Below are 26,421 nucleotides of genomic sequence, written 5' to 3'. Positions count from 1 at the left end.
AGCAAGTTAGTGAGACCCTGTTTCAAAAAAAAAAAGTTTTGAAAAAATAAAAAGGACTGGGGATGTAGCTCAGTGGTAGGACATCCCTGGGTTCAACCCCTATTACTGCAAACAAGAACAAAAACACAAACCCTTCAAGTGTGGGAGAGAGGTAGGGGGAAGAAGGAAGTAGACAGCAAGAGGAAGAAATAGAGGGAGAGGAGGAGGCAGGGAGGGGGGAAAGCGAGGGAAGCTTCTCTATTCGTTTGCATGGGGGTAGTGCAGCAAAGAGCCAGAGGAACTGGGTTCTGGCCTCGTCAACAAGTGGACTCCCCTCTGGGTCTGTGTCTCTCCTGTGAAATGAAGATAGATTGAGTAATTCTGGAACATTCCAGGTCAGGTTATTTGCTTGTGTCCACTGGGACATAGGATTCTTGGACAGAGGGCACAGGCCTCTGGCTTCAGACCACAGCAAGGCCTGGTGAATGTTTCTGTGGCCTGGTCCTCAGTTTTGGGCCCTGGGGAGACAAGGTCTTGAAGTCTTCCTGAAATTTACTTCTTGTTTGTTCTCTCTGTTTGTTCCAAGAGCTGGGGTACTGATGAGCCCTTGCTGACCTGGCTACAGAGCCATAGCATGGCCCAACCTTGAGGACTTAGATTTGTTATCTGTGGCTGCATAATTACGTAAAATCCTAGTGGTTTAAAACAGCAGTAAACATGGGTCATCTCACAATCTCTGTGGGGAAACAGCCAAGTGGTTCTGTCTCAGCGTCCTCCCTGAGGTGCTGTCTGGAAGCCAGGCGGGGGAGAGTGGCTGTATCATTTGAAGGCTCAACGGGAACCCCTCACATGGTGGGCAAGTGGGTGCTGGCCCTCTGCAGGAGGCCTGAGTTCCTGAACCCCTGGACCTCTTCAGGGGCAGTTTGAGTGTCCTTGTGACATGATGGCTTCCTCCAGAGTATGGTAACACCTGTCATGATCTGGCCTTAGAAAGTACACGCAGTCACTTCCATCTTATTTTATTGGTCTTTTTCTAACATACCATCCTGAGACACTGTGGGAAGGGTGTGAGTCCCAGGAGGTGGGATCCTGGAGGCCATCTTGAAGGCTGGCTCCCATACAGCCCTCTCAGGTCCAAAAAGCTCTGAGTGTCTGGCTAACTTGTTCCTGGTATCATGAATAATTGTTGATGGAGAACTAAAATTGTGCAGAGCTTTCCTGGTTCATTTAGCAAACAAGTTTGAACACATTCTCTGTGTCAGGCAAAATGGTAGGTTTGGGGGACGCAAAGACCAATAAACTTGTAGACTAGTAGAGAAGGCGACACTCAACCTGGACAGTGTTAACTACCACAGGGGCAGCAGCAGGGCCTTGGGTGGAGTGAGTGAGGGCCAGTGGAGGGAGTGATGGGTTCTATGAGGGACTCAAGGAAGGTGAGACTCGGTAGGGGTCGCCAGGCAAGGGTGGAGGAGGGAGGGAGGGCTTTCCACACAGGGGCACAGTGAGCAAAGGCACAGAGCGATTGCTGGCCTGAGCATTGCCAGAGTTAGGATGCCATTTTTCCACGTGCCCTAATTTTAGGATCATCTAAAACCAACAGCACATTGCTCATTGCTGCTTTGTGTGTTCCTGCAACCAAGAAACTCATTGGGTAGCTCTGCTGACGTTCTGCTGTGGAGGACCTGGCTGTTAGGACAGCAGAGGACAGAAATAGTTTCCATTCATGGAAAAGATTGTCTCATGCTCCTTTGCTGGAGGCAAACATGGTTTCGGAGCTCCAGGGACCCGTTCCCACTTGCTATCTGGGGGGTTGTTCTTGAGTGTGTATTTACAGACTGATGTGCCATTTTATTTTGTCTTGGAAGAGTGCTTTACCTGCTGGGATCAGTGGAGGTCCCCCAAAGACACCTGGCCCTCCCAGGTCTACCATACCAGAGAATTGAAAGGCTGTATTTGATTTTCAGCCACATCTGCCACCTGTAAAATGCAAACACCCCTCTGATGCAATGAAGAATAACAGGCTGTCAACTTATTGAAACATGTAGTCTGTGAGCCTGCTCAAGGTTCACCCTGTGGTCTGCTTTGAGTTTGCCTTAGACTATCTATTCCTTGGGGGCAGAGACTTTCTGCTGACTCCTGCCCTCCTGTCCCATGCACAGAGAGGCTCTTGGCTCCTAGCTTTGAGACACGAGAGCACAGACTACAGTCTACACATCTGCTTCCCCTTATCCGGGGAGGCCTGGCCGGCTCCCCATCCCTGCTCCTCCCTCCCTGAGTCCCTCAAGGCTAGTTTCCCTCCTTCCACGTCTTCATTCCCCCAGCCACTGCAGAAGCCATGCATTTCTCTGGACTGTGGGGTGGGGAGCTGAAGGCTGAGCTCACACCTGGAAACCACCCAAGATGGAGAGAACTGCGCATGCCTGAGCCTGCAGGGGGCGGGGTGGGATGGGCAAGGTCTGTTATGCTCCGAGGTTGGCAAAGGCAGGCGACATCAGATAACAGATGTCTTTTTCCAGCCCTGCAGCAGTTTCCGGGCGTGGAGGGAGGACTGATGCCAACCTCTCCAGCCTCCTTCAACTGACAGTTGTAGTTTGAACTGTGGAGAGAGGGACCTGCGGGGGAAGAGAATCACAACAGCCCCAAACACGAAGTCTCAGCCTCATCCCTCATGACCTCATTGCTCAGCCTTCTGGGGAGGAGGGCAGGCAGTGACTCTGGGCCCATTTGTGGTGGACAGAGAAGAGGCCCTGCCTCTGCCTCGACAGGGAGCCTTGCCTCTCCCACCTCAAGGCCAGGAAGAGAGGGGGATGCAGAGGCATGGGCATGGGTCCGTCCCAGCTCAGCTAGAGACAGAGGCCAGTTACAGCCTCAGTCTTGGCTGGGGAAGGACTGAGAGGTCATGCAGCCCCTCTTCCCCAGGTGGGGTGTTGCAGTGGAGACTGTGATTTGGAAACTGCCCTCTCCTCCCCTGCATGGTGGCTTTGCCCTGCTGGTGAAGGAGGAGCCTGCGGTTACATTCACACCCAGTGGAAGGTTGCTTGGAGGTTCAGGCTGTTCTCTGGGAAGCTGGGTGGGCCTGGGCTCAGGCCCAGAGGCTCCCAGTGCTCTGGCTGGGAAATTCCCCCGAGCCACTGTGGCCTGAGAGTGAGGGGTGCTGGCCCAGACATCAGATGGACAGGCTCAGCTCACTCACTGAGCATTTACATTCAGTGTTTGTAGAATTTGTACAGTGTTATTCCCGTTTTTATGGCTATGACTTGAAGGAAGTATACTAATGGCCCATGTTTTCTGGGTTTGGGAAATTTCCCTCTTTCTTTTAAAAAATATACTTTTTTAAAAAATAACAGTTTTACATTCACAGTTAAATGGAGCATTAAATGCAGAGAGTCTCATACACCACTGTACCCACACAGGCATCGTCTCCCCAACTATCCACATCCTGCATTGGAGTGGTCCATTTGGTAAAGCTGATGAATTCACATGAATGCATCATTGGCCAAAGTCCACAGTGTAATGTGAGGTTCCCTCTTGGACATTCCAGGGGTTTCTGCAAATATGTAATCACATGTATCCACCAATACGCATGAATCATACAGAATGGTCTCATTGCCCTGTAAATTCCCTGTGTTCTGTCTGTCCCCTGCCTCTCTCCCAAGCTCTGACAACCACTGATTTTCTTGTTGTCCCCATAGTTTTGGCCTTTTCTGGTATGTTACCTAATTGGGATTGTACAGTGGGTAAATTTTCAAATTGGCTCCTGTCACTGAGTAACATGCACTCAACATTCCTCTGTGTCTTTTCACAACCTGAGAGATCATTTCTTTTGAGTGCTGGGTAACATTTCATTGTTTGTCCCATGGTTTATTTATCTATTCACCTACTGTCAGTCGGTTTGTGCTGCTCTAACAAAGTACTGGAGAGAGACTAGGTGATTTGTACAGAACAAAAATTTATTGCTTACAGTGCAGAAGGCTGGGAAGACCAAGGTGAAGATGCCCCAGTAGATTTCATGTCTGGGGAGGGCTGCTCTGCTTCCGAGGTGGCATCTGGTAGCAGCACCCTCGGGAAGTGGGTGAACACTGTGTTGTCATATGCAGAAGGGACAAAGGGAATGAACCCACTTCTTCAAGCTCAAGGACCCAAACCGACTTCAAAAGGCCTTACCTCTTAATATCACTTTGGCCATTAAGTTTCAACTTATGATTTTTAGGGGACACATTCAGAAGAGCCAACAGGAGAGATTATGGGGAGGTTTTTATGGGTATGACTCGAAGGAGAACAAGGAGAATGTGCTGGCAACTGCAAAAAAAGGGTTCTAAGAAAAAAGGAGGCATATGCAGCTGGGAGACTGAGTCTGATCAGTTGCCGTGGGAGGGTGGAGGCCACTGGGGATGGGTGGTGCAGTGCATTCAGTTGGCATTTCTTAGAAGTTGGGTGGTCAGGTAGGAAGGAGTTGGGAGTCTGGCTGGCAGAGCCTGGAAGTGCAGTAGCATAAGCTCAAGACGGTGGTGGGAAGGGCAGAGGGAGAGGAAAGCACCCAGGCTTAGGAGGCCTATCCCTGAGTTGTGGCATCTGGGGAAGAATCCTGGATGCAAAGTCTGCTTGATGAGGAGCCGGTCTGTGCCTGAGCCAGGCCTTTGGAGCACCTTTGGGTGAAGAGTCTTGTATTTGGAGAGGATGGACTACAGCGCAGAGAGCCCCTGCAACAGGAGACTCCACATATCAGGGTGGAAGGAGGGAAGGCTGAGTAGAGCGTCAAGCTTGCTCGTGGCACGATGTGGAGATAAAGGGCACCAGGCGGCAGAATCTTTGGGCCTGAATCTCAAGAAGCAGATTTGGGCCTGTATCAGTGGTTTGTGTGTTATGGGACTAGGGAGCCACATTATTATCACGTAGGTTGACCCCGATAGTGAATGACTTCAGGTACTAGCCAAATGTGAAAGTGTCATGTCTCTGAAACCCAGGGAAGCCCAGTGTTTGAAGAGAAAAAAGGGTAAGGAATAGAAGTTTGGTAACTGAAGGGGGATTGTCCCAGAGCCCCCTGTGGATATCAAAATCCCCTGATATAAATTTTGGCATATAACCTAAGCAATCCTCCCATGTGCTTAAATCATGCCTAGATGAATCATAATACCTAATGCAATAGAAACACTATGCAAATAGTTGTTGTATTGTATTGTTTAAGGAATAATTACAAGGAAATAAAGTGTGTAATTTTCAGTATAAACACATTTTTGCCCCCCCAGTATATTTTTCAATCTGCAGTTGAATGCAGAACCCATGGATGCTGAGGGCCCTGTTTTCACTTCCAAGGTCTGTCTGCATAAGTCGAATATCAGGCAGATAAACTGAGCCAAGGTTTAGAGTGTGCTGGTAGCAAAGAGGCAGTGTCTGCAGAGGAACAAACATCGGAGATGTGTTTAATCTCAGCTTTGCCACAAACCAGCTGTGTGGACTTACCCAAGTCGCTTGCTGTTTGTAGATTTCAGATTCCTCAACTAGCTGGTAAAGAATGGATCAGACTAAATGATCTATGTGGGTTTCCAGGTGTAACTTGATAGATCTGTCCCTGCTTGTCAGTTCAGTAAAAGAGGGAAATTAAAAACCCTTCCACCTGCCCCCAGGAGCAGCTGTTGAGAAATCTGAATTCTATGGGAGATTATCAGAACTCTTTGAATCTAGCTAATTTTGTCTTACTTTCAGATCTAAATAACAGCACAAACATTATCAGATATTGCAACACTATCTCCTTTAAAGATGTAATATAGTTAGTAAACTGGCCGTTGGTAGGAATTCTCAGGCTGAATGCAGTTGCTTCCCTGGAAGACCTGGAAACTTTACATAGTAGTTTCCCTTTGTCCACAGGGAAGGTTTCGAGATTCCCAGTGGATAGCACTGAATCCTATTTTTTCCTATATGTCCATCAGTGTTGCTAGAGTTAATGGGGCCTCCTTTATATCAATTACTATCCTTGTGTTCTGGGGCCATGAATAAAGAAAATAAGGGTTATTTGAACACAAGTCCTGTTGATACTGTGACAGTCAATAGGATAACCAAGATGACGACTAAGTGGCTAACAGGCAGTCAGCATATACAGCATGGGTGTGTGGGACACAGGGGTGATTATAGACAGAAAGATGTCATCAAGCTATTCAGAACAGTGAGCAATTTTAAGACATATGAATTATTTCTGGAATTTTTCATTTTCTATATCTGGATCATGGCCGACCATAAATAGGGAAGCCACGAGGAACCACTGTATTGCTGCTTCAATCCTTGGCGCACATAGATGTTTGTGTGGAGGAGAAAAAAGAAGTACAGGCAAAAGCAACACACAATACTGAGAGAAAGACAGGGAGAGGAGGACCACGGCCATATTGACTAAGCCAGAATCAGGTTAGACTAATGCTATGGCCCAGTTGTAATGGAGAGAGCGCAAGTATGAAGTTCAGGAAAAAGACGTGTTTCTGTGAGATGGCAAATGCAGCCACATCACTGAACATTCTGCCTTTATTTTGGAAAGTAAAGGTTGGAGATTCTGAGGAAATGAAGAGGTCGAGGAGCTGGAAGCATAAGTGATAGCTGAAATTTCATGTTCTCTTTAACTTCGTATTTTAGAGAAGAATTTCCAAACATGTACAAAGACATAGGCAAAGAACAGTTCACGGCCAATCTCATTTCCTTTTTATTCTCAACCATTTTCCTGCCCTATATTTTGAAGGACATCCCAGACATCATTTATTATATTTCTTTTTGCTGCTGGGAATTGAATGCAGGGCCTCATGCATGCTAAGGAGATGGTCTACCATTGAGCTACCATTGTTAAACATAAAGTAACTACTTCAAATATACACTTGATTCTGGGTAACTCCCTGATGGTTTTACTGAAAAACTTTATTTGGTTTCGATCCAAATCAGGTCAATATGATGCAGTTGTTTGAGATCTAAGTCAGATTCTGCAATCTCCTCCATCTTTTTTCCTTTTTACTGTTTGTTTTATTGAAGCAACTATTGTCTTAACGGCTCAGGCCTGAACTTGTCATGACTGCTTAGGTGGTGTGCACTTCTCAGGAGGCAGCAGTGCCTGCCTTCCTGTGTTGTGTCCTTCATTAGCCACACTAGGACCTCTTGGTCCATGGTTCATGAAGGTTACATGTGGCGATATTCCACATTCCCCATCAGCTGGGCTTCTGCTATGGGGAGAATCTGACCTTTCTCAGCTACTATGTTAGCCTGAGGGTTAGTTTGTAGAGGAAAGGTTAGGGTAAATGCTTGATTCTTTTATTTACCAGGTTGCAAAGCAGTAAATTGGTTCCCTGAGATATTCCAAAGGGGATCATAAGATTAAAGAGTCATTATGAAGCTACAGATTTAAGTATATTTGATGTGTTTTAATTAATCCATTTTAGTTTTATTTTGATGTTCTGCCTCAATACTTTTAAAATAATACATTATTCATCATGAGACACCTGTGTACTGAGATACTGGACAGTCACCTCGTGCTCAGGAAAGGAACTTGGTTTCATTCAAGTCTACGCTTACCTCCTCACAATTAGCCCATCTTCTGGGAAAGCAGAGCAGTTTCTGGAGAGAACAAGGCTCAGAAAGGCAAAGCATTGTGAACCTAGGACTGATAGCACACTGAAAGTATTATACAAAAAGCACACTTGTATTTTTGCATCATCCTGAAGATAATTATATCCAGAACAGTTAAATTTGTCACAAGTATGGCTTTGAAGACCAACTGGAAGTATGGAAGATGAAAGTTTTCATCTATTATTTGCATAGCAAGGGTAGTATCAATGTTTTTAGAACCTACAGGGAAAAAGCAAATTCTTGTTCTCCAGCAGGTGTTCTAAGAGTCCTTGTCAGGGCAGATTTGAGCAGATCTGAACTTGACCACAGTGATTTGGGATCTTCCTGAACCCCTAAGTCGTATGGATGCATAGACACATTTTCTTGGAAAAAGGGTCTATAGTTTTTATTAGAGTCTCAAAATACACAATAAGAGAGTTTGAGTACAACTGGGTTTAGTAACCATCAATCTATGAGGTCTGTCTTGTGGTTGGGTCTGAGGATTGCTGATGTGCAGAAAAAATAAACTACTCTGGACCCAAAAGTCTAGATCTAGGGAGATTAATTTACCGGGATGTTCCTCTCAGAGGGACTAGAGGTTCCATGGACAAAGGGGCATTAACTCTTTGTAGGTGTTCTTCCAGGCCAATTTGAAAAAGTTGGTCTGTAGGTTTAGTTACCTGCTTTGAATCCTTAGGACATGCTTATTACCAACCAATTTCATCTCTAGGGACAGGCAAGCATTTCAAATGAGATGTGTAAAAATGAAGATGATGATGAAAGTAGATGGCCATTTTAGGTCTTTATGTCAATCATCAAAATTTACAGATGTGAGCCTTAACTAGGCATTATCTGAATCCTGCAAAACTATTAACATTATAGCTAGTCACATATACTGGAAAAAAACTGTATCCTGCTGAATCTGCATACTCAGAAAAGCATTAAACACAAAGTAGATCTAACTAGCACACAAGTAGCTGAACACTTATGGGGTCAGTGGAGGAGCTGTGAATTAATAGATTGCAGGGTGATTTAGTGACACTGTCATCCCACTGATTGCTACTTGGATGACTTGGTTTCCCCTCATTACTTTGTGTGCATACATTCCAAGATGGAGCACTGAGTTTAACAAGATCTTCTGGGTAGAGAACCATCCTTTGCTGCAAATTGTGAGCATACTGAAAGAAGGTAAGTAGATTAGATTCTCTTCAGATGCAAGTCTGAACAGGTTAAAACAAACTGGGAGCACACACACACAAAACCCTTAAGACTTAGTGAAATGGTGTAAATGCGTGTGAGGTTACGGGGGGTGGGGGGGGGGACGAGGGAGCCTCAAGTTACCTTTTGAAAGTATCCCTGGTGATTCTGATGCTCAAACATGTTTAAGAACTACCGGCTAGCTGGGCACGATGGCACAAGCCTGTAATCCCAGCAGCTTGGGGGCTGAGGCAGGAGGATCTACAGTTTAAAGCCAGCCTCAGCAACAGCAAGGTGCTAACCAACTCAGTGAGACCCTGTCTCTAAATAAAATACAAAATAGGATTGGGGATGTGGCTCAGTGGTCCAGTGCCCCTGAGTTCAATCCCTGGTATGGGGGAAAAAAAATTGTAAGAACTACTGGGCTAGATCATCCAATGCTCTCAAACATAAATGTCATTTCTGAGGAACATTCATTTCATGTATTTACTGTTTTCTATTTTCTCCCTTGCGGGAACCAAAGGAAGATATAGTTTCAGATATAGAATCTTTCTATTTATGATGTATGAACTACCCTTTGCTTCTATAACTTTGGAAGTTGATTAAGGTAATTAAAGAATGATATTCTATGTAACATCTCCAAGAAAGGAGCAGAACTCTTGATTCCCAGTGTTGCAGATCATAACGCTTTGCTGTTGGCTTTACTATTCTATCCATAAAGTGATCAGGTGTGCAGTTGTCTTAGTATGATTGCAGTGTAATCTTAAAAGATTACACAAGATTCACAGAACTGACCTAAGTGAACCTTTCTCTTACTCATCAATTAATTTCAAAGACTTATTTGTGATATTTTTATAAATTTTTCTGAGACTTGCCAATCATCTATTTACTTTGCCATACAAACATGTTCTAGCAAGTGCCCCAAAACATCCACCAGGCAAGAAATCTTCAGTGATTATGTGTGTGCTTTTTTTTTAATTGTATAATTCGTTTATACAGAGAAATCATTTGATTGATCTATTTACATTTTTTTTCCAATTTTCACTTCTACTGGCAAATATATTTCACATAATAGTCAATATTGACTTGAACTGATCACCATTATAAACCTGCAATGACACAGAACTTTTAGTCTTTTCTCCCTGTCTCATTATAACAGAAACATTTTGCAGTTAAGATCCAGGAGTCTTTTTTCCACTTTATGACTAAATCCACCAAAATTGACCTAACATGGCCAAATTTTCAACACATTTCATTGTTTCTTTTCAAACTTATTTGCAGGTATCATAAACCAAGGCAAATAAAGTCCACATCCCCTCGAGCCTTCTACAACTTACTACATACCCTCAAAAAGAGCTTTTCTATCTCCTTTCATCCTCTGGCACAACCAGACATTTTTACTTTAAGACAATACTACTCTCTTTTCCCCTCTGTTTTCTTTTACTTAGTACCAGTCAATTGCCTTCCCTCTTGCTTTACAGACAACACTAAAACTTTCAATGAATTCCTTGAAGTGGTTTTTCTTTCAGTAGTCTAGATTATATGGAGTCATTTCATGCGCCTTCACCACCCTGAAATGCTACACTGTAAAAATTTCAATTTCTTAATTGGCTCAAAAACAGTATGGCTTGGTTTCACTTGGCAAAGTTAATACAATTAAAAAAAAAAAACCCACAAAAATATATATATATATTTATATCACGCACACACATACACACACATTTTTAATCAGGAAGAAAAATAAAGATATGCCAATCTGAAAAGGCATTAAAGTAAAAAAATAAAAGCAAATGCTAAAAACTACTTTACAATAAAAAAACATTAAATAACTGGCAGGATAAATGAATGAAAAATGAGGAATGTGCAGTGAAAAACAAGCTAATATATGGTATTCCAGTTGATAAAATGGAAAACTTGTTAAGTTTTGTGGTTTGTTTTCCAGGAAGCTGTTTCAACATAAATTTTGAGATACTTCAAACATAAAATCTAGGTGCCAATGTCAAAATTTCAAATTTTGCAAGCAAGCCTTAATAAAGAAACTGGTAGAATTCCAGTCTTTGAAAATTCTGTTTTGGCTGGCACTGTAAATATCATAATTGTTGTTATTGGAAAGTTATGATAAATTCAGAATTAGGATAAAACTCAGTTCGTAAATATTTCATTTGATTAAAAATACCAGGCTTGCACAATCTAAATAATCTGAGAAATATCCTTTTTTTAAAAAGTCTGCAATTTAACAGTAATCTGCATCTCTTTAGCTGCCATTAAAACAAAAACAAAAACAAGACATAAAAAGAACCCCAAACCATGAAAATGTTACAACTGGTACAAAGTAACCCTATGATGAGCCCACGCTTCCATTACAAGGAAAACAAAACTGTACACATTTATAAATAAACAATCTTTCCACCAGTTAATACACAGAGCTTCCTTTACACCAAAGTCTCCTTCCGTTTGCCGCAGAGCTGGGCTTTGTCCCTGGCTCTTCGGAAGCCAGCCTGTGTCCGGTGTGTTTTTGCACTCTTGGTGTCTGCCACCTGCAAGCTGGAGCTAAATTCTGAGGCGTTTTCGTCACCTTCTACCTGCATCATGCTGGAAACTGTGGACGCCCTTCTCTGGGCTCTGAGGTTCCCAGCAGAAGGGTTGTTCTCTTCACACTCTTCGTGGAGCTCTGGCAAACCCTGAAGCTCTGGTGGACTGACGGCCTGCTGGAAAGGGGCAATGGCGGTTCGGATACAATTGAACCACTGCTGCTTATGGAATACATCATTGGCTTGCAGAGTGTGAGACTGGCCTGGAGAGGGGTCTTGGAAGCGGACTCTAAAGATATTTTTAGCTGTAAAAATAAAAATTGAAAAAAATGGAAATGAGATTTAAGAAACTGTTTAAAGAAAGTAGTCATATTGTCCTAACACAGGCACTAGGACATCTGTAACTTGTACACTGTTAAAGTGAGCCATCACAGTCACGAAGCACCTGATAGCTCAATGTGTGTAATGAGCACAGGATAAGAGAATCATTTCATTTTAGAATTCTTAAAAAGGTTAAAACTAGATTTATTTAGATTCTGAGCTTAAATTTCAAAACTTGTATTCTACCTTTATCTGAGTTGCCAAAAGCCCCTCGAAAGGAGCCTCCCATGCGCACATCCCCATCCTGCAGGTCTTCTAGCACCAGCTCCTGGACTGGGATGGGCTGCCGGTAAACCTGGTAGGAGTGGCGCTCATTTCGTGTAACAGGCCGGGTCAGAACCAAGATGTCTTGAAACAGGAATATGTAAAGTTTCTAGAGAAATGAGAAACAAGTGTTTTTTAAATATGAAACTTCATTGATTTTAAGTGACTGAAATATACTGTTAAAAACTTGATTTGACATTACTAATTTCATCAAATTTATTTAACTAAGATCTTTCTCTGACTTTATAAAATAGTGATTTCATGACTATGCATGTTTTATTTGGAAAACTCAATCCAGACTTGATAATTTTTTTTTTTTTATTGTTGTGTGCTATCAGGCAACAGTTGAGTAAACTATGCATCACAAAGACCTATTAGCAGTCTCATGACTTGAATCGCCACTATTTCATTTCAGTTTTCTAAAATAGTAGGAATTAAAAAATGCAAGCCAGATGAATGTTAATGGTTCCATTTTGTCCACAGAAATTCAAACCTTTGTAAAACAATTATGCCTTGTGATGGAAATCGGAGATGTCAGCTTTCAACTTTTCTAAGTAGGCCTCAACTTACACACTGTGCTTTTAAACAGCATATAATAAAATGAAAATATTATTTCACGACTAAACTTAGTTCTAGTAGGTACTTTTTTTTTTTAAAATTTTTTTTTAATATTTATTTTTCAGTTTTCGGCAGACACAACATCTTTCTTTGTATGTGGTGCTGAGGATCGAACCCGGGCCGCACGCATGCCAGGCGAGCACGCTACCGCTTGAGCCACATCCCCAGCCCCTAGTAGGTACTTTTGTAAATAATATTTCAAAAATAAATTTGCTTCCATTCAATCTGTTGTAGAAATTTGTTGAGTAGTGCTAAAAACTACTTCCATAACTCTATACTCTTAAAGGATTCTTTTTATTAAACATTACAGAACTTAGGAAAGAACCCTTAGCTAAACAAATTGATTTATACTTCAAAACTGGAAAATGAATATTACTAATTCTTCTCTGAGACATTTAAGTCAGTTATTCTATTACTGTAGAAAACAAATGCTTGCTTTATCAAAACTGATAACAGAATAAAAATCAGTTACCTTCTTTCATTATGCTATGAATTTACTTTCACAAACTTGCTTCATAATTTACATGCAAAAAGTTAAGCTGGGTGTGAAAAGGAAAATAATGGCTTACTTCCTGTTAGTACTGAGATGTACTTACATGTCCATTTTTATTCTTCAGCTCCCCGTGGCACAGAAGCACTTTACTTGCTTCAATTCTAGGATCCTTCTGTTTCTCATCCAGATATTCTAGCTTGTCAATGTAATACTGGCACTCAGATTCACCTTTCTTCAAGTTGATATCGGAGAGAACTCCTTGTATTATCACTACCTACAAATAATTAAGAAATGGATGAGTAACTTTTGTATATTAACTTATCCTGCTTCCTTATGGAGTAATAATGTCACATGAAATGACAGAATTAAAGGCTTGAATCAATTAATTCAGTCAGTCCTTTCATTATACAAATGAAGAAAAACAGTCTCAAACTGGGTGATTTGTCTGAAGTTAACAGCTAGCGGAAAAAACTAGATTAAAACCCAGTCCCTAGACTAAAATATAAATGTAAAATACAATTATGACAGACGTGCATCTCCTTATTACTTAGTGCACATTACATTTATTATTTGGTACTTAAAAACAATAAAACCCTTTGCTATGCTGATTCAATACATGTACGATTTCAGAGTACATTCTATACTTTCCTAAGGCATCCCAGTATATGAATGAAAAATAAAGGATTCATTTAATGGACTACTTACTGCTTCCTCCAGAAGCTGAACATCAGGGTGGTCTTTTGGAGTGTGTCTAAGAATTTCTTTTAACAGTAAAGGGTATTTGACTAGGCGACTTCGAGGGATATCTAGGAAGCTCCAAAGATCTAGTTTTCGACTGAAGGGAGACTCAAGACATCGCTGGAGAAAGTCTTGGACTCTTGGATCTTGTTTCTTTTGATCAAGAAGAGCTTTGGCTGCCAGCTGGTTACTGCAATAGCCTTTGTAGGCATTCAAGCCTGGTAACTGAAGAATAATAAAAACAAGTAAGATGCATTCCTGCTATGACCGAGTGCATCCATAAGCCTGTGAACATGAAATGCAGAATGACAGTATAGCTATGCTTGAGTTTTAACAAGCTGTCGACATTTTCTAGAGATGATAATGGGAGCAGAAAAGTATTCTGGACCAACATCACAACACTCTTGGATGAGTTCCTTAAGTTGGCTAAATTCAATTAAAGACTCACTCATATGACTTCTACTCCCCCAATCTCACTTTGATGTCAGTTGTTGGGAGTTCTAGGACACCTGAGCATCTTTAATCACATTCTTCACTGACCCTGAGACTGTTTATGGGCTCAACTATTTATACAAGGGTATAAATGCAGGTCTTTCACTATGGAATCCCCAGTGTCCCTTCCTTGAATAGTATCTAGCATTTAGCAGGCACTTGAATTTTTAAGTGAAGGAATGCAACAGGTAATCAACAGCATATAATGTGGAAATTCTGTCCAAGCAGGAACATATCTGTAAATATATTTGTAACATGATTAAACTATACCATTAATGAAGTTTTATTTATTTATTAAAAAAAAAGGTAACCTTTTTTTTATCATACAATTACTTAGTTTTAGTGCCTTTTCTGTTTGTAGAATCTAGTTATGCAATCAAATTGTTTTGATATCCATCAAAAACTGTTGTAGGGCAAATCTACAAAAAGTTGAGGGGGATCAACAACTCTATGCGTACCCAGTTCACAAGAATGTGCCCGATCTGTTCCACTGTTCCATCAGGCTTGGTGGCTTCTCCTAGTCTTGCCAACAAATCTGAAGTGCAAAAAAAACAAAAGGAACAAAGATTTTAAAATAGGTGAGAACTACATTACTTGTTTAGATTTAAAATTACTTGTGTTACTGCTGTTTAGATACTTATGAAAATTAAGTAGTATATCTAACCTTCATGCAGAGGTATATAAGCATCCAAATCACCAAATATGTGTGTGAGTTCTTCTTCTGACATGATAGACAACTTTAACATGGGGTCATGGTAGGCCTAATCAGAGGGAGAAATGTGTCATACAAAGATCAAGCAAAGCAAATGTGATGAGTGATGCACCTGAAAGTATACGAATACATAAAAGCTAGTGTGGACTCTGTTTGCCACACATAGAAGAAATTAAAGTATATATCAATCCCCCCAAAGGCTCTCTAATACTCATTTGAAGAGAGATGTCTAAATCTCATCCCAAAACTATATTTATCAGTAGATATTTTCTCCTTTACTATTTTTAAAGGTTAATAAACCTATTCTTCAGAATTTTTTGAAATGTAATTTTTAAAAACTTGGGTTCCTGATAAAAAATGATCTACTAACCTTTCTTGCAAGCTTGAGATCCTCAATTAAATCCTGTTCACCCCGGGACATTTCATATATTGCCTAGAAAACACCCAGCAAACATCAGAGGTCATTGCTTTCTTTGAGAAAGGAAAATTATATATAATTGATATTTATATTTAACTAATGCTTTGAACAGCTCTTTTTAAAGTGACTTAAGTCTGAAAACTATAATTCGGAATGGAATCTCAAATAAAAGGTTGTCATACATTTTATAATTTTACCATTAGAGTTGTTCAAGTTGATGACGACCACCCATCACAAAGGCTGTTCAATATGAGTTATACATTTTTACTCAAATACAAAAAATGCAAGTTAATTTTGTCATACTCATTACTATGCTATTCTTCTGGCAAAACATTTAAAAAGCATGTCTTTTTTCTTAGTATAAGCCAATAAAGTTGCTCTTGGTGCTGAAAGCCAGCATACCTCCTGACGTTTGATTTCTCTGGTTGTCAAAGACTCCTTCATGCTGATGTCTAACATCTCTGACCATAGCACACTGCTTCTTCTCTTGGCTGGCGTTGGGACTGTTGATCTGCTAGATGACTTCTGGGCAGAGGCTGGGGATCTGTGGTCACCACGAAGGGTAAATGACTGAAAGAGGCAAATAAAAGAAAAAATAGATTTGGAGGCTACTTATCGTTCTTTAAGTGAAGAAAGAAGAAAAAGTTCTGAGTTTCCTCAATGCATAAATCAATCATTTGCCAAAGTTTCAATCTATAATTTATATAAATACTTGTCAGCTCAAATTACTTTTTGGGAATAAAAATTAAGACTATCTTTTGATGCATCTTAGTTCAATACAGGTTATATAAACACTGTTCTGCTAATACTATTACTTACCAGCAGATTCCAAAAAGAAAACTCATATGTTTGAACAGTGCAAACATGTTTGTATAGCTCAAAGAAAAATAAAAATTTTAGGCTCCTATAGAACGTCTCCTGCTGTATCCTTTACCCTTCCCCGTATCTATTTATATATTAATTTTTTACCTGTATTGTTTGACCAAAACGTCTGACTGCTCCATTTCTTACAGGAGAGATTAAGTTTGCCAAGGACGTGACCCGAGCAAGAGGTCGAACTCTTTTATTGCTTGGCTCCTGTAAAAACAAAACCAGACTACACTAAATGTGTGTTTAGGTGCAATGATTTCATACAAGCCTGGACAAAGTTAAGCCCTCTCACAGAACAATATTTGTACGTTTTAAGATGGAGAAACACAGAACTCAAAAAATGAATCTTGTTCTTTACCATTAAAACAGACTACTACTGAATAACTTGCTAAAAAATGAATATTGTAAGAAAGGCCAGTCAAATATCTGAATATTAGTTTAACAATGTAACAAATTTACACTCAGAAGAAAAACTAAGATTAAAACAAAGAAAAATCCTATAAAACTTTTTAGTTTAATGAGGAAAATAACTTAAAAAGGCCTTATAAAAAATTTCAAACACACACAGAAGTGGAGAAAAGCATAATGAGTCATTCAACTTCAACAATTTCTGGTATAACTATTTGTCTCATTTCTGCCCCTATCTGAATATTTTAAAGCAAATCCTGGACATTATATAATTCCATTCTTAATGACTTTAATTAAAAAATATTTTATATAAACAAGTCTGGTATTGGAGTGAATCAAAAAAATATTTAAGCCATGACAGGGGGCTGATTACAAAGGCTCCCAGACTCTAGGAGTCAGAATGTTTGGCTCAAATTATGGCTCTGGTACTTGCTCAGGCATTCCCTGGGCCTTAGTTCTCTCATCTGTAAAACTGGGCTAATAATTATAACTTCTAAAATGTTGTTGTTATGAAGACTAAATGAATAAACAGGGATCAAAACAGTGCTTGGTACACACCAAATTTTAGTTACTGCTAACATTCTTGAGGTATTTCCACTTACTACTTAAACATAAGGGTTTATAAAAAATTAAGTCCTCTCTCACATGATTAATTTATTAACTTAAAGGAAAATACAAATTCAGAAGAAATAGTTATTATTCTGAGTCTACTGCTAGCAAAATGGAGGCATATCATTAGGTGACTCACATAGTTATTCAGATAAAAATGGTACGTCACAAAACAGGCATGTCTATTTTTTATAATGTTGATGGGATATAATTTTTTTGTATTTGGTGCTCTCGACAACATGATTTTGATGAGAATTCAGAAAGATATATCATTAAAAATTATTAAGATCACTGTTTAAAAATACAAATTGTCACTTAAAAATTGTAGAACATTTTTTTTTTCTAAAAATTCTTTGACATAACTAAAGTCTCATAAAAAGGGATGAGGAAACCAAATAAAAAAAATTAAAAACTGTAAAGGAACTTAATGATTGAAATATCCAAAGCAGCAGTTATACTTATGGAAGATCCTAAATGTATAATACATATATAATATATATTAATCAGAAAGGAATGTAAACTGTTGAAGAGACTCTGTAGATAATTAAAGAGAATTCAGAACCTTGACTTTGGGAGAGAGCAAGCAAGTGAGCAAGTCAGAGATGTTAGACCACTCCCCAATTTCCAAATAATACACTGCAAAGTAAGATTCTGATTATGAAACAGCTGGTATGTAAATGTTACATGAACTGAAAAAGAAACCTTCAAGATATGCAGTAAGATGGCACAGGCTATGCAGCGGAAGACATGTGAATGTTTTTACCATACACATCTGTGCAGACTGAGTGACACACACGTGTGCACAGGCCAGTGCAAGGCATTCCTTTCCATTTAGTAAAGACAGTACAAAGAGTCTTCTATTTGAATGAAGATAGGATTACCTCACAAAGTAAGACATGCCAACATTAACTAGAAACAAAGCAGTTGTCAGAAAGTTCTGTTCTGCTTTTTGGAAACAGAAGTTAGCTGCTCTTCCTTGTTTAAAGTGTAACACATTTGACTTCCCAGTAAATCATAAAACATGTAAGTCCAATTTAAAAGTTTTTGCAAAGGTGTTCTTCCTGGTGAATTTGAAAGGAGAAGCTAGTTTAGCTTGGGGAGAAAGAATTTTTGATATTATTTTATTACATGAAATCAAATTCATGTTAAAATTTTTTATCTTTATAGAATTAGTTATCGTACAACTATTAATTTCCTGGCAATTAAAAATTAGGTAATGTTAAAAAAAACTACAGAATTTAGATTTAGATATAAATATATCAAAGCATGTTTCGACACTAACATGGACTTTGTTTATTCAGTCTCCTTAGGGTGGTGGGATATCATGCCAAGCAATATTTGGTGGTTAAGTTGCATGGTTCTTTAAAAACAACTATAATCTCATTTCTCCACAAAGGACATGTTACTCTTCAGAGTTTATCAAGCCTAAAGTGCTTGCCAAGAAAGGATGATGCTAAGTCATAAAATATGAGTGGGGGAAGGGAGAGGAGAAGGACATCTCTGCACTTTTTGTACATGTTTTTTGGGATCCAATAAAAACCTTCCTGCTTTAGTCAAAGAACATATAGGAAGAAAGTTTGTCAGATACAACACAGGCCTTTTAGCATACATGTATTTCAAAAAAGTTAAATTTTAAGGAATAAAATAACTTTAAAAGTGTGATTATGAAATTTAACAGTGCAATACTGAAAATGGCCTACTGCCAATTTCAGAATTCATATGCTATTTGAAAAAAAAATGCAGAAATTTTTTTTGGAAAAGTAATATTGATTAGGCATTCAATGGGTTACCTAAAAAGCAGGGACAAAAAAACCTGTCCCTTTTGGAACACGGGTTAGGATTTGGCCCATGTGACTTAGAAACTTAAGTAGTAGTTCTAATTGAAAAAAAAAAAAAAAAAGTTTTTCTTTACAGTTCCTCTGAACCATTTCAATGATCTGAATTTTATTATTAAAAACCCAAATATGTGTCACTGTCACAAAACATATTTCTAAGACAAGGTTTTTAGAGAACTGGTATTACACCTATATTCACTTCTTAATACTTATAGGAAATAGATAAGGTATTTGGAGGCAATGAAAAAAAAACTGAATAGGAATATGCATAACTTCCCACCACCAAAAGAAGGCTCAGATAATTTTGGTGGTGGCGGTGTATTTATTTCAAAGTGCTGGAGGCATGTTATGGTGAATACAAGAAGCTTAGAACAGATGAGGATATTGAAACAATAACTCTCCTCAAAAGACATTTCAATAACTCTCCTTCCTCAAAAGATAATCTGAAAATCATGGGTATAAACAAAGAATACCAATAAGGTTTCCCTGCTCAAAGACTTTCTACTGTAGACAATTTTTTACCAAGGATAAAGTTCACTTGGAAGGGGAAAAAAACCCAGTGCTCTCACAATAAGTTTATGTTGTTTATTTTGGTTAATTTTTAATCAGACTATCCAGTTTAGATAGACAGTCCCATGTATTATCACAGGAAATCTGCCTTTACACTGGGCTTATACTTACTTTTCATAATTCACTTATAGTCAGCTTTTTGTGCCCTAAAATATTTTCTGGATGTCTATAAACAGAAAATTGTTAAGATTAATTTAGTTTTTTTTTTTAAATTTAGCTTTTTATCAGGATATATTTTACAGATAAATGCAACACCACAGAAGTACATACATTTAAAGTCTGAATTTAGCTTTTTTGCCAAGAAGGGTTTTTCTAACCATGCCACTTAGAGAGTATATTTTAGGACATTGACTTTTCTATGGTCAATTGAATCAAGACAAAAAAGTCAGTTTGTGTCTGGGTTTATTCGTCCTGGGTTACTAGATTCACGGTTCTTTCCTACCTAAGGAGAACTTTAAAATCAGAAGAGTAAAAATAAACTTATTTTCAAAAAACATAAAAATAAGTTATGATCACATGGGTTTTTTTCCCCTTTAGACTTGGAAACAGAAATACTCAAATTATTAAGCTGTTCTAAAACAACACATTCCTGGTGTTTTTAATCTTCAAATAAAGGTATGCCAGAAACATGGCTCATATCCAATACTAAATAAAAAAGCCTAGTTCTTGATGGGCCAAAAGATGATCAGTTTTAGAATTAACATTGATGACCATGTATGTTTGAGTTGTTTTACTCAAAGAAAACAATTATATATTTAAAGAACATTGAAGCATACAAACCAAAACCAAAACCAAACAAATAAATATCCAAGGCAATCCACACCAAATAAATGCATACCTCTCTCTTAAAGATGGTAGCTATTTTAACTGCCAAAAGTTGTGTAGATATGTATGAAAAATGGCTTCACAGAGGTATACAATAAACTGCACATATGTAAAAATGTATGTTTTGACATATGTATACATCTGCAGACCCATTACCACAATCCAGAGCTATACAGTTAGCTGAATACAGGAATATTTCTATTACATACATTTCTATTACATAAGTAACAATGTGGTATATACCAACAGTTCATACTTTGCAGTACATAGTACAAGTACTTCCCAGTACATAATACATACAGAATACCATATAGTGTTAAATACCAAGATTATATAAAATGTCAAAAAATAACTTTGTTAAATGTTCATAAAGACTTTAAAAAGCCAAAATGACATCTGAAAATTAAAGCAAGGAGAAATATTTAAGCAAGGATAAAGAACTCAGATAATGTTACTGTGGCTTAAATATTTTAACACATTTTTTTCTTTCTGAGAAAAAAGTGGCACACAATGCGCTTATTAGAGGTGGAAAGAAAAACAAACACCCGCATCAGTTCAGACAACATTTCACTGGCATTTTGTTCACTAGCATTAATTTGTGAGGAAGAGATTCTTATTTTTCTTACTCCACTAAAGGAGTTCCTAAGACTTGGTAATATAAATTCAAGTTAAAAAAACAAAAAAACCCCAAAACGCAACCACATTAATCATCAGAAAGAAATGTGACAAATGAAACCAGAGAAGTACATATATTTAAAGTCTTGTGTATACCCAAGCAGTTATATATAAGCCTATTATTTCAATTTAGACCACAGCTCCTAAATGTAATTCAAACTTGCATATCAAAGTCATACATTTTAAGATTTAATAAGACCAAAAATTTAAAATCATAGTTCATAAATTGTTAAAAATTCCCAAATGTTCTGTGGAGTTAGAAAACATTCCTCTGGCCAGTTCTCTTAAATTCTTACCTCTTGTTCTCTGAAGGACTGGTTATTAACATCTAGGACTCGGATAGTCCTTTTTATAGGTAAGAGACCTCCAATATCATCATGCGCCACCATGCTTTACCGAGTATCCCTTCAAATCTCTTGAATTAATCCACATGCAAGTCAGCCCCGTAAAGAAGCACCTTGGGGGAGCACAGGCTTTTCTTCAGAGTGCTCAGCCTCCGCTGGCAGCCATGCGCCCATGCCTCCTGCTAGTGGTGGGGCTGGCCGCTTCTGCGAACTGCAGGCAGCAAGCACTCAGACCTCAGGGCTCTGGGGGTGGAGCTGCAGCCAGCCAGGCTCCAGGGGCGGGGCCCAGTGCCACGTGACTTGAGTTAGCCGCCTGCTGGGTACACCTAGGCTTCTCAGCTTGCACTGTGCAAGAGAAAGCTCTATCAAAAGGTATGGGACTTGTGGGAGGGCAAGTGGGAAAGATGCGGGGTTAACGATGGGCAGAACGTCTCTCCTTGATTTAAAATGTATTCTCAAAGGAAAATGAAATGCTATCTAAATTACCTACTCTTTCACAAGGGCTCCTTTTTATTTTCCCTATAACATTCTATTGCCTAGGAATAGAATCAACTATAGTAAGGAAACAGGAATTTAGGGTTAAGTAGCAATATATTTAAGAAAAGCCTAAATTATCCAGAGAGCTTGATTTTATTATACATAAGTGTAAGCATATTAACAATTTTAACATTATGAGCGTCTTTTATAAGATGGTTCTTACCCCCCCCCCCCCCCCACTAGCAGGATAATACAGTAGACAAACTATATTTACTCCATTGCTGAAGAAAATATCCTACTGGATTATGGGTAAAATATAACTTTTAGGATCAGTATTACAGCAGATATTTTTCCTGTAATATTTAAAAAACTTAAAATCTGTGTACCAAATGTTTTGTAAAATTTAAAAAAAGATGATTTTTGTTCTAAAAATGTATAATAGGGTCCCTCTCTAAATTAAAAGAACTGATCTTGATATAGTTCTAATAGAGTCAGTCAAAAGACCTGCTTAAAAAGTCTTGTGATACACAAGTGAGGAAATAAGGATAATGAAGGTAAAGTGATCTCCCTGAAGTGATACACTACTGACAGTTTTCTAAATTTCTAGTCTTAAGATAAAAGAAATTTACTGTATAAAAGGCACCATTTTAGATGCTTGGGTGATTAAAACAAAAACAAGTAGGTTTCATTCTGCTCCTAAAGTGCTAATAGGCTATCCTATAAGGCAGGCCCCATGAAGTGATACTGATACAAGATGGCTTCTGCAAACTGCAAATAAATGGTGTACTTAGTAAGTGCCTCAGGCTGTAAGATGTTATTTCAGTAGGGCCTTGAATGCCATGTTATTTGTTCACCGGTTTAAGCAAGAGAAAAATGCAAGTGGGATGAGGGAGTAAATTCACACTATAAGGTAACAGGCTGTGGGTAAAGACATAAGAGCAGATGACTTTACTAAGCAAGTGAGAGAGACAACGAGAACCATGTTGTAATAAGATATGTGACTGGTGTTTAAGGTGGTTGAAACTGAAAAAATAACTGAAAAAATAATGCAAAATCACAAGGAGGGGTCAAGAACTTTGCCTAAGGTAGGGGCTTTGGGAAAGGAAAAGAATATATTCAAGAAGTCAAAGATTCCTAAGATTTTAAGCACAGGACTATAAACGCAAATAAAGAAATAAAGAGGAACAAGTTTCAAAGGAAAATTATTTCACTTTAAACACACCAAACCTGAGGCAGTGAAGAACACATAATTGAAACTATTCAGTTGGTAGATGATGGACAAGGCCTTGGAAAAAAGGCTGGGGTGAATTTAAACTGGAGAGTCAGCTACATAGAGATCAGAACTAAAGCCTTGGGAATGAATGAGATGCCTCAGAGGGAAAATCTGAACAAAAAGAACACTGCTCCAAGGACCCAACTCTGCAGGACTGCCAAGGGAAAGAAAATTTTGCAAAAGGAACATTTGGAAGGAAAGAAAGAAGCCAAGGGCATAATAAAAAGTATAAATTATAGCAAAGACGTTAAGGAAGGTAAGAAAAGATCCATGGACTTAGTGATTACAAGTTTAATGAGGTTCTCAGTAGTGCTAGTACAGTAGAATAAAGATAGGTGAATAAATAGGTGTTGAAGAGTGAACAGAGAAAAATAATGGGCATAAATACTGCTAATAGTAAATAATCTATAAAATGTAATTTACTAGGGTATGTGAAATAGTGCTAATTTTTTGCAGGAAGGACCATCATTGCCCTTCTGTAGCTACCACCGATGTATTTTGTATATAAGATGATGCTAATGCTTTATCTTTCTGCTTTGAATTTTTTAATTTTTAAGTGATTTTTTTTAAAAAAGAGATTGGTTATATTTTACCATCTATTCTCTATTATTTGGTCACATATTTTGGAACTAGGTGTGATGTGGTTGGTGTTACGAGTGAAGAACTGTTTGTAGAAGATATTTCTATAGAGTATTACAGTGGAAGCACCTAGACAATGTGAACTCTAGTTCCCTAATGTTACAGGTAGAGAACTAATCTCCCCAGGTTCTCAAGAGCTATACGAATAGCCTAGGCTAGAACCTTACAGTTTGGTTTAGTTAGCTTTCTCAGTTAAAAATGGTGTCAGTGAGGCCAATACTTTATGGTCACTTGGTCTCATAAGGGAATAAAGGATAATGTGCAGAGAGAGTTAGGAAAGAGGTTATTAGGGAGTTCTTGTGGGTCTCTTACCTGATATCTTTCTCAAAATTATGTTTTTCAATTTAGTTCTATTTGAAGTTATTCCAAGTTAATGAGGGAGAAGGGATATCTTTCATTTTCCTCTTTTAGCTGGGGACCCAAGAGGTAAAGGTAGAAGTCTTTCTATGTACAAACAGAAAGCATACATGAAACAAAAAGGTTCTAGTGATGACAAATTAAAAAAAAATTCCTGGCTCATCAACAATGAAATTTTAGTTTCATTTAAAATGTGTAGGTTAGTAGTCTAATTACATGTAGATGTTCAATTAGTATTCTGAGAGAATGTGAGTCTTTGGATTCCATAAAATCAAGGTGCAGGGTAGGCAAAAAGATAATACAATTCCAGGTGTTTAAACAGTTTAGGAGAGATCCTATTTCAAAGAATCATGATACTTTAATTATGTTGTTAATAGCAACAGTTTTTTCTTTCTACAAATGGTATAATAGAGGCAGACTGGTTAATTGTCTTTGTGTAGAAAATCTAGAATTTATAAACCTAAAAACCAAACTGAGTTATCTAAAAATAATAATGTAGTTTTGTAAAAGGGATCAAGCTTTTTTAATTTTTTAAAATACTGGTTCCTAAAGACATGTTTAGTTGTAGGCTCTGTTTTGCTTGTATGGAGCTTTTAAAAATGCTTTCTTCTCCTAAAATACGAATAAGATAAGAGAAAATTATTTCGACTTTCTCTATTAAAAAATGACTGCTAGGCTACCTATTTTCTCCCTCTTTTAATGTGAAATATGTTTTGAAATGTAGAAATAAATTAGAATTTAAGAAAAATCTGAGCTGAAGATGTAACTCCGTGGTAGAGAGCTTGCCTAGCATGTGTGAGACCCTGCGTTCAATCCCCAATACTGAGAAAAAAAAAAAAAAAAAGGATAGTCCTTATCATTTTGGTCTAGGTACTATTTTTACTTACTTATATCTGCAATAATAATGAGCATTTGAATACTAAGCTAGAAAAGCCATATTATGGACAGAGAAAAACATCTAAGTTCTCTTCTGCCCTCTACAGGAGATATTGTGAACTGCAATGAAATTTTTAACCTGTTTTCTTTTTGTTTTTCAATTTTGTAATTATGTTCGCAAAGACATTGTAAAGATGACTACCATCAACAATCTTTGTATAAAAGTATGAATGACAGCAAAATTTGTATCTTCAGTTCTTATCTAGTTTTCATGTTTCGTATTACTAAATTAAACATATATTTAACAATCATATATAAGTATATTAAAATTTCACAGTTCACAAGAAATATTATAAGGGCTTTTCTAAAATAAGAAAATCATGTTCCATTTTAAAATTATAGATTTAAAGATTACAAATACTACTATATATCTCACTAAAAATTGGTTAAAATCAGAATTAAAAATCTTACTTAAAAAAGGAAGCAATAATTAGAAAATGGAACTTTTAAGAAACCAGAGCTCTAAAATATCTAGCAATAAGTTAAAAACAACATACACAAACACAAAAGGAAGTTATAACATTTGGACTAAATGAGTATGAAAGAAACTAGTAATGAAATTATATGTGGATTTGGGTTTTTAATATCACTTGGATAAAAATTTGAGTGTCCTATTTACGTTTTATTAGGAATTTGCTTTAGGAAAATATCATAAATTTGGATCAATTAAATACTATTAGAAAGAGGTATATAAACAAAATAGTTTGGCAGGCTAGGAAGTATTTATCAAAGCAATGGTTCTTTTTGCAGTGATAATAGAAACAGTAAATAAAATAATGTACACAGGATTTTAGTGATGACTTTTTATCTCAAGTATACATACAGATTAAGAAATAATTTCCAGTATAATATTTGATCACTTATGCTCATGTAGTAGGATGTTGGGTGGGATCCCTCTCATTTTCCCTGACTTTAATTAAGACTCCACATTAAATACAAAACACTACTGTGTCTTGAACCCATTTTCCTCTTTTTTCAGCCCATTCTCACTTCACTCACTGCTGAAACAACCAGCTTCCTTAAAGGTGACCTTGCAGCTCCTGGTCTTAGCTGCACTGTGCGTCCCTTGCCTTGCACCTGCTTATTGGAGGCTCTGTGTAAAATCTATGTATATGTAGCCTTACAGGGTAAGTGATGGATACCCCAAGGGCCACCAATGACTAGTGGAGAAAGAAGGTCCTCTCTTCAGTCCCCTGATAGAGCCC

The 26,421-nt window shown here is 38.1% G+C and overlaps 1 protein-coding gene across 1 annotated transcript; it reads right to left on the bottom strand.

The window, feature by feature from the left end:
• Nucleotides 1–9,698: 9,698 nt before the first annotated feature.
• On the bottom strand, nucleotides 9,699–21,747 carry Net1 (neuroepithelial cell transforming 1). The gene is made up of 10 exons (XM_027944857.2): nucleotides 21,487–21,747; nucleotides 16,368–16,475; nucleotides 15,801–15,968; nucleotides 15,351–15,413; nucleotides 14,933–15,029; nucleotides 14,727–14,803; nucleotides 13,744–14,001; nucleotides 13,142–13,312; nucleotides 11,850–12,036; nucleotides 9,699–11,587 (listed from the first exon to the last, which is right to left on the bottom strand). The coding sequence occupies exons 1-10, from the start codon at nucleotides 21,577–21,579 to the stop codon at nucleotides 11,184–11,186; spliced, it is 1,626 nt and encodes a 541-aa protein (XP_027800658.1). The 5' UTR covers nucleotides 21,580–21,747; the 3' UTR covers nucleotides 9,699–11,183.
• Between the last annotated feature and the right edge of the window lie 4,674 nt (nucleotides 21,748–26,421).

This window comes from Marmota flaviventris, chromosome 12, assembly GCF_047511675.1.
Source record: "Marmota flaviventris isolate mMarFla1 chromosome 12, mMarFla1.hap1, whole genome shotgun sequence".
In the NCBI taxonomy this organism is placed as follows: Eukaryota; Metazoa; Chordata; class Mammalia; order Rodentia; family Sciuridae; genus Marmota; species Marmota flaviventris.
Note: the sequence above shows the minus strand (reverse complement) of the source record. Positions and strands in the feature narration are given on the sequence as shown.

What these genes read in the sequence shown, in the direction of transcription:
- Net1 (XM_027944857.2), bottom strand. Translation starts at nt 21,579, where the DNA reads ATGGTGGCGCATGATGATATTGGAGGTCTCTTACCTATAAAAAGGACT. An exon ending in TTATATACCTCTGCATGAAG is followed by an intron (nt 14,804 to 14,932) that starts GTTAGATATACT and finishes TTTGCACTTCAG; the next exon opens with ATTTGTTGGCAAGACTAGGA. An exon ending in GGCACATTCTTGTGAACTGG is followed by an intron (nt 14,002 to 14,726) that starts GTACGCATAGAG and finishes ATTATTCTTCAG; the next exon opens with TTACCAGGCTTGAATGCCTA.